Here is a 9210-nt window from a genome sequence, read left to right on the forward strand (position 1 = left end):
ACAATTACAAAAATTAATTAGTCGTTAGTTAATTAAGAACGTGGTCAGGTTAGTTGTTTTACAATTTTTTATTTTTTAGTTATTAAGGAATTAATAAATAATTAGAAGAAAAGGTAATTAATTAATTAATTAATTGAAGAAGTGAATAGTTTATAGTAATTAATTAATTATTATTAATTTTTTATAAGTGGGTAGTTTATAGTAATTAGTTAATTATTATTAATTTTTTATTATATTATTTGATAAAAAAGATTTGGCGGGAAATTTTGATGGGAAGAAGTTATAGGATTATAATTTAGTATGATTTTTTAGGTTTTGTTCATTTATTGTAAATTTGAAATTAGCTTAAGTTTGTTCTAAAAAATAGGATCAATTTATTGACAGAATATTTTTAATAATTAGAATAAAAAATTAATTAAAAAAAGAGACTATAAAAATCTAATGAGTGAATAACAACCACCATTCACCAATTGAGAAAAAAAGTTCAAGACTACACAAAAAGAAAGAAAAAGAAGAAGTGTTAGACAACAGTAACTCAACATTTATTTGAGAGAGATTGGGTACAATTTTCTTATCTCATGTTATTGTATTTTATATTGTTTTAAATCTATTGACTATTGCCTCCCTTTGAATATGATCATATCATTTGTGTTAGTTCCATTTTTATTTTCATAAAAGAAAAAAAATCAATTTTTAATGATTATGTGTTCAATAGAATGATTTATTTTTGTGAATTAGAAAAATATGATATGTTATTCGGAAGTAAATAGAACTTTTATTTTAAAGGTGTCTGCGATCTTTATTTTCATCATTCAGTTTGGAAGGAAATAAGAAGCTAATTTAAACTTTTTTTGAAAAAAGAATCTTAAATGTATGCTTTAAAAATAAAATTTGATGTTAAACATTGCCATATTTTTCTATTTGTAATTTTAATAATTATTTTTATGAAAATATATTCCATTTGAGTTACATATAATTTTAATTATATGAATGATTCCTTTGTTAGAGATAGAAGCTTACCAGAATACTTAAAAGGAATGGGCGATTTTTTAGATTTTGCTTTTTCTGGGACTAAGCCTCCAAAAACAATTAGGTGTCCGTGTTATAGATGCAATAATGTCAATTTCAAGACAAGAGATGATGTGGATCATGATTTGCATGAGTGGGGATTTGAGCCAAGTTATGTGAATTGAGAGTATCATGGAGAATCTTCAAGTGATTCATCAAGTGATAGTGATTTTCAAGATAATGATATTAACAATGATGTTGAAAATGAAAGAAGTGATGATGCCCAAACTTTCACCATGCTTTATGACATGCATCAATCATTTAGCGCACATAGTGAAAAAGTGTTTGATCATCCTATGTCTAGTAATGTCAATGAAGAGCCAAATAAGGAAGCTAAAAGATTTTATGGATTAGTGAAAGATGCTGAACAAAAATTATATCCAGGTTGTAAAAAATTCTCCAAGTTATCTTTTATTATGCGACTTTTCCAAATGAAATGTCTCTATGGATGGAGCAATACCTCACTTGACTCACTGTTAAAGCTATTAGCTGAAGCTTTTCCTGAAGGTAATGTGCTTCCTAGCTCAATATATGAAGTTAAAAAGATTATAAAGGATCTTGGACTTGATTATGTCAAGATAGATGCTTGTGCTAATGATTGTATTTTGTATAGAGGAAAAGACTACGAAAATCTTGACGAATGTCCTATTTGTGTGAAAAGTAGGTGGAAAGAAAATACGAAGAAGAATAATGTCCCTAATAAGATAGTTCGTTACTTTCCCATAAAACCAAGACTACAAAGATTGTTTATGTCAAAACAAATTGCACAAGACATGAAATGGCATAAAAATAAAAGAATTGATGACGGAATTTTGAGGCACCCAGCTGACTCTTTGACATGGAAAAGATTTGATGATCAACACAAGTTTTTCTCTACAGATGCACATAATATAAGACTTGGTCTAGCATCAGATGGTTTTAATCCCTTCGGTATGATGAGCCCCAATTATAGTATGTGGCCTGTGGTTTTAGTTCCTTACAACTTACCTCCCTCGTTATGTATGAAACAACCCAATTTTATGTTATCATTACTTATTTCAGGACCAACTAGTCCTGGAAATGATATTGATGTTTACCTTCAACCACTAATTGATGACTTAAAGGAATTATGGGATGTGGGTATTGAAACCTATGATGCTTCTTCAAGTAGTAATTTTCAATTACATGCAGCCTTGTTATGGACTATAAATGATTTTCCAGCTTACGGGATGCTATCTGGATGGAGTACTAAAGGATCATTAGCTTGTCCTTGTTGCAACAAAGAAACCATCTCATGTCATTTAAAATATAGTTTCAAGCAATGCTACATGGGTCACCGTAGATTTTTACCTACTAACCACCCTTGGCGTAATAATAAGAGCTCATTTGACAATACAAGAGAGGTTAGACATGCACCACAACCATTGACAGGAGATGACGTCATAGCGCAACATGAAAATATACAACCAGTGATCTTTGGTAAAACCATAAGAAAATGAAAGCGGAATGAAGGTGAAAAACATAATTGGAAGAAAAAAAGTATATTTTTCCAATTACCTTATTGGAAAACTATATTATTAAGGCATAATCTAGATGTGATGCATATAGAAAAAAATATTTGTGAAAGTGTTATTGGGACATTGTTGAATATTGATGGAAAAACAAAAGATACTTTAAAGTCTCGGCTAGATTTGAAACACATGGGATTCAAAAAGTCACTCTGTCCTATTAGAAATGGAGACAAGTATATTATTCCTCCAGCTCGTTACACGATGTCATTGATAGAAAAGGCTAAATTTTGTCAAATATTGAAAGATGTTAGGTTTCCCGACTCTTATGCCTCAAATATAGGTCGATGTATAAAGGCAAAGGAATGCAAGATTTCAGGACTTAAAAGTCATGATTATCATGTTCTTTTTGAGAGAATTGTTCCACTTGCCATAAGGGGGTTACTTCCTAAAGATGCATGTGATCCATTAATTGAACTATCACTATTCTTTGGTGACTTGTGCTCTAAAGAGTTAAAAGTGGATGAATTAGACCGCTTAGAGAAGCAGATGGCAATAACCCTTTGTAAATTAGAGCGCATTTTTCCACCATCTTTTTTTGATGTTATGGTTCATCTACCGATTCATTTGGCAAATGAAGCAAAACTCGGAGGTCCAGTTCAATATAGATGGATGTATCCTATTGAAAGGTTAGTTAGCACAATATTTTGATGTATAAAGTTTAAATATTTTAGTTTTCAATCAATACATATATGCATAAATAATTATTATGTGTTTTCTTCCAGATTTTTACGAGTACTAAAAAATTATGTGCGTAACAAAGCACGTCCTGAAGGTTCCATAGCAGAAGGGTATCTAGCTGAAGAGTGTATGATATTTTGTGCCAGATATTTGGTTGATATGGACTCTAGACTAAATCAACCTGATAGATATATGGATTGTGTAAGTGAAAATTGCACAAGTTTATCAGTGTTTAAAAAAAATGGTCGACCTATAGGCGGTGATTCATGGGAAAATATGAGTCTTTCTGAAATTCTCCAGGCTCATTTTTACATATTACAAAATTGTGAAGAAGTCAGACCTTGGATTGAGTAAGTAGCTTACTCTAATTTTACTTCAATATAAAAATTATAACTAACCATATTTTTTTCTAACAAGTTTGTATTTTTAATAATACAAGGGAGCATATGACAAAGATAAGAAATGAAAGTAATATAAATGTTGAAAAGAGGCATATGAATCAATTTCACAAGTGGTTTGAAAATGAAGTAAGTGTCATTTATAATAAAAATCAACTGCTCTAAGTCATGTTGTTAATTGATTTATAAATTGATTTTTTTCAACAATAATATTATATATGCAGGTTATCAGATTAAAACAGTTACAAGATGGAAGGATCAATGACCAACTTATTGCGTTATCAAGAGGGCCAGATTCTCGGGTACTCATCCACAATGGATACATCCTTAATAATTTCAAATTTCGTGCAAAAAGTGTTGAGCAACACTTAAAAACTCAAAATAGTGGTGTAGTTGTTGCAGGAGACGAGTTATCCGGACATGTTGAATATTATGGAATGATTAAAAAAATCGTTGAAGTAAGGTATTTGGATAATAACTCTGTGATATTGTTAAAATGTGATTGGTTTGAGGCTCCTTCTCAAGTTCGAAATCAAGGAAGAGGATATAAAAAAGATGAGTATGGGTTTATTAGTCTCGATATCACAAAGATGTTTTACAGAAACGATCCATTTGTTTTAGGTTCACAAGCTGGGTCAGTTTATTTTGTCAAGCAGAATAACAATCAAAATTGGTATACTTTGGTAAAAGTAAAACCAAGGAATGTTTATGATTTTCCCCAAGATGAAGATGACTCAGAGCCATATCAACTAAATGAGTTCAACAATAACAATACATATAAGGCATTAGAAACATCGTCATTGGACCAAAGAGAGATTTTAAACCGAAATGATATTGGTGGAACAAGCTATGAACATACTATTATCGAAGAAGATCAAGAGCTCAAAGCAGCAAATGATGCAAGTGACTATGATACTGATGATTATGAATACAAATCTTCAACAGATAAGGACGACTATTCAGATACGGAAGATTCTGACTCTGAATAAAAATAGTTTTTTATATTATTTTATTTATAAATATGTCTTCCAAATATAAAAATTGGCACAACCATTAAATTTAGGAATTTTTTATCTATTATTAATATTCTCACTTATTTTAATTTAATTATGTGTTTAATTTGTACGCATTATTAACATTTTATTTATTTAAGTAACATTTGTTTATATTAAAATTGATTCTTATAAATCTCTACAATATAAGTGAGATAAATGAGTAAAGTAAATATATTACATATTAAGAGAACCAATTTTTTATCAACAATTTTAATAGAGATTTAATTCAATATAATTATAAAAATTAGTTTTTGTATATATGAAATAAATGAAAGTTGCATATGAAAATTTTATATACTAGTATGTATACCCGTGCGAGGCACGGGGATAACATATTTTATACTACAAATATTTTATAATTATTTATAATTTATATATATATATATGAAGTTATGGTAACATTATAAACCTCTTTGTTATTAGTAATACATAGAAAAATATCTTTGTTACTTAGAGCACACACAATCCAACTTAAATTAATGAATTTATACGTTAAAAATTGGAGTATTGATGACATAAACCATCTTTGAGGGCGTGCAAGGCGACCTACAACACAGGGTCTCACACTTTTTCATGTTTAAGCTATGGCAAAAAGGGTCTCCGATTATATATTTCACTTCTAATTTACACTTAAATAGGACTCCTTAAAAAATTTGCACGATTCAATTGAATATAACTTCAACTTCTTACACAGAGCCTCTCAAAAATTTGAGACCTCTAGACAGAAGTACAATAAAAAATAAAACTCAACATAAAAAATAAGCATGTGATCGAAAAAAATAAGATGGGAAAAGTCACTAATCATTAGGATGATTCAAACATTTGCTACTAACCGCATGTTTATAAATTATTGAAAATATCGCTATAGACATCGTTCATGTAAAATCAAATCGGCGCTTGTTGCTTCTCATCATTAGAATCTGAATAACTGAAAAAATAAATATGGTTTTAGATATGTTAGCATGTTAGCTGCATGACTCAAGAATGACTACCCAAAACAAATTAGCCATGATCGCTAAAAATTGCAATGGCTTTAATAATTAATGAAATATGCTCCTGTAGGTTAAAATTCAAAAATAAATTGTGCTCGAAATGAAAATATTTCAGCAGTACAAAATAATTTACCGGTTTTCTTTAATTAACATCTATCAAAAATGAATCCAGCTTTCTAAAGGTTTTGCCCAAATCTTATCCCATCACATTCACTACAACATACACCTAATTACCATTAGAATTTCTTTATAACATAGAAATAAGTGGATAAGTTATTAGTAGTACACATGAAATAAATAATTTAACTATTTAATAAGCAATAATTATATAATAATCTTTATTACAAATATTAATTATTTAATATATATATATATATATATATATATATATATATATATATATATATATTTCAAATTTAATATTTCTCCAAACATTCAAATTGGACTTACATTTTTACTTATGAAAAGCATTCAAAATACATCACCTACAACATACATATTGTATGCTTCCTAACTAATAATAATAATAATAATAGTTACACCACTAACTATATTTGCATATAATGATTTTGCTTTCTTATATTGTCCTGGTGGAGCCGAATAGATTACAAATGGCCATAATTTTACAGTGAATGAGAGATCCTTGTGGAGATATAAATTTGTTGCAAATGCAACAAAAGTAACCTGTAGACTCAAATGCATAATAGATGATTAATAGCCCCAGTCTAGTAAATATATATCATATCCATTTATGTTGATTGTAACAGAGAACAATGTGTTTTAGCTAACCTCATAAGTAGTGTCGTGTAGTTTCGAGTTTCGGTAGGCATATAGAGAACAAAAAAGAGAATTGAAGTAAACATGCAAAGTGGAAGACCCATCTAGAAAAAATAATTCATTTGACACTCAATTACAAAATATGAATAATTTCAAACAATATATGGAATTAAAAAGTGTAAAGTTGTAGTGTTAAAAAAATTGAATCATACTGAGTGGCATAGACATATCCATAGACATATCCAGGTAATAAAAATAACAATTGCAATTTCATCTATAAAATCTAAGAAAATTGAATCTATGTTGAATCACATCTTTTGTTTCTACACTCAATTTTCATTGAAAATCCATCAATAAAACTTCATAAAACCTTCATACACAGCTTGACAAACAAAAGAAAAAGCATTCATTTTCGATGATATTAAACATACCAGATTTACAAACATTACATTACAAAGTATTAGTTACAGTATAAAGGAATAAAATATTATGTACCTTTAGAGGGAAAGAGTTGCCGGAAGGTTCTTCATCCAGAAAGGGTATCTTCAACAGAGGTGCAGTCTTTTTTTTTTCTTTCAAAAAAACAAACACATAAAAAAACCAGTATCAGCAAATTGCAACATAAAAGTATCATGTTTACAATGTATCATAACATATAACATCATAAGCCTTTTCCCTTTCCAAATGTTGTGCAGTTGTAACCTGACTATCAAGCATCTAAACACATAAAAACAATAACAAATAATGTTTTAAAAAATCTATAAATAATCATATGTTTGACAATCCCTGCTCCAAAATATTTTAACAATAATTAATTCCGCGCCTCGCCTAGTAGAAGTAGAAAGACAAATCCCTGCTCTATCAAGAACTGAGTCAAATCTTTTAGTCCAGCCCCCTTCATTCCTGATATCATGAAATGCCTACATAGTTAAATTAAGCATTAGAAGCAATTTTATTTTAAGAATCAGAAAGTGAAATTGTTTAATGTTGTTCACTCCTACTGACCATTGTTTATTCCCCAATTTTACCAGAGATGAAAGAAGTGTGAAATAGGAGAAGAAATTGGTCCTATTTATATAGTAATTGAAATCAGCGGAAATCAACAAAAATTGAATTGAATTACCTGAAAAATTGAAGAAATGACATTGATGATGAGATGAATTTACATTGAGAAACTCAATTTGGAAGTGAAGCGGCAGGGTTGTTTGTATTCACGGGTAGAATTCTAGGGTTTGTATTGAAAAACCAATTTGAAAGTGAACAGACATATTTGTTCTGACGGTCCCAAATAGTTCACTTATGTTTTCAAGGCGTAAATTAATCCATTATTATTAGTATTAATGAATAATAAATAATAAACAATAAAAGAGATTAGTTAGGAACGGTAAAAAAAATTATTCAATAATAAAAAAGGTAAATTCTTTGGTACCCTTTAGTTTGAGTTGGATACCGGTACCCTTAGTGTTAATTGATTTAAAACTTTAATTTTTTTAAAAATAAAATAATATTAAAAAATGATGTGGCATGAATATCTTCATTTGATTGGAGGAAGGTACCGGTACCCAACCAAATTCAAGGGTACCGGAGTGTTCACCAATAAAAAAAATTAAAGAGATTACATTAGATTATGTTTCTATGGCCCATTAATAAATAATAAATAATAAAAAATAATGGATAGAAATTAGTGAAATAATAAATTAAATAATAATAAAATAATAGTAAGATTACTAATAATAGCAACTTTTAAAATGTTAAGAATTCTAAGAAGATGACACTTGGCAAACTTGCCAAAGAACTCATCTTGCTTTATTATATTGTATGATAATTGTGAGTTAATCGGTTAGTGAGTTGTATAAATTCATGACTAACTACTCGTATAAGAAAACTATAATATACTTCTTATAATTTAGCCTTTTTATATTAATTAATAGTAAGAATAATATGAAGAAATCACAATAAACTATACTATACTTCCTATATTTTAGCCTATTAAATTAATTAATTAATTTTTTTTCTGTGATGCACAGAATATGTTGATTTTATTAACCAGGATTCTCTAAATTTCAATGTGATTACATTTTTATACGGCTTGTTTTGATTGAAAAAATAAATAATAATTATTATAATAATAAACTATTTTTTTGACAGAATAATAATAAACTAATTCTAACCATGTTTTTTATAGAAAGTTTCATATCATATTTTTTAATCATTTATTTTATTTAATTATTAATTATAGATATTTTAAGAAGGATATAAACTATAAACCATGTTGTTTTTTAATAAAAAACCATTTTTAGTGGGATTCAAGGAAAATTACGTGCCTATATTTTAGTCATTAATAGTAATTGGGAGAGATAGTGGAATTTATAGTTAAAGTTTTTCTATTTTTTAGTAAATTTTTTAATTAATTAATTAACAATAAATAATTAAACAATTGATTGAAAGAGATATAGAGAATAAGTCAAAAGTAAATAAATAAATTTAATGCTACTTGTGCCGTATTATTGGGAGATTATTGGATTAAGTGTTGAAAAGGTAATAAGAAGTTATGGAAAAGAGAATTTAATGGGTGATAATACTGATCAAAGTAATTAAGGAATATTTAAATGAGATTTAAAAGGGTGAACATGTGATTTAATGGATGATGTGTCAAGTTATGAAAGGGTGCCAGAGAAAGGAATGAGTACGT

At 28.3% G+C, this 9210-nt stretch overlaps 1 protein-coding gene and 1 long non-coding RNA gene across 2 annotated transcripts; one reads left to right on the forward strand and one right to left on the reverse strand.

Moving 5' to 3' along the window:
• Nucleotides 1-1316: 1316 nt before the first annotated feature.
• Nucleotides 1317-4683, forward strand: LOC131650901 (uncharacterized). Its single transcript, XM_058920606.1, has 6 exons — nt 1317-1998; nt 2110-2526; nt 2641-3244; nt 3341-3646; nt 3736-3823; nt 3919-4683. The coding sequence occupies exons 1-6, from the start codon at nt 1317-1319 to the stop codon at nt 4681-4683; spliced, it is 2862 nt and encodes a 953-aa protein (XP_058776589.1).
• Nucleotides 4684-6285: 1602 nt separating this feature from the next.
• LOC131613983 (uncharacterized) lies at nt 6286-7788 on the reverse strand. The gene is made up of 4 exons (XR_009287625.1): nt 7642-7788; nt 7014-7438; nt 6531-6622; nt 6286-6425 (listed from the first exon to the last, which is right to left on the reverse strand). It is a non-coding gene; the product is annotated as an uncharacterized LOC131613983 (long non-coding RNA).
• Nucleotides 7789-9210: the final 1422 nt, after the last annotated feature.

Source organism: Vicia villosa, linkage group LG1 (genome assembly GCF_029867415.1).
Source record: "Vicia villosa cultivar HV-30 ecotype Madison, WI linkage group LG1, Vvil1.0, whole genome shotgun sequence".
In the NCBI taxonomy this organism is placed as follows: Eukaryota; Viridiplantae; Streptophyta; class Magnoliopsida; order Fabales; family Fabaceae; genus Vicia; species Vicia villosa.

Bases quoted from the DNA above. Each gene is read 5' to 3' on its own strand.
- LOC131650901 (XM_058920606.1), top strand. From the start codon at position 1,317: ATGCATCAATCATTTAGCGCACATAGTGAAAAAGTGTTTGATCATCCT. The intron at 3,647-3,735 runs GTAAGTAGCTTA...TAATAATACAAG, and splicing joins GAAGTCAGACCTTGGATTGA to GGAGCATATGACAAAGATAA. The intron at 3,824-3,918 runs GTAAGTGTCATT...TTATATATGCAG, and splicing joins ACAAGTGGTTTGAAAATGAA to GTTATCAGATTAAAACAGTT.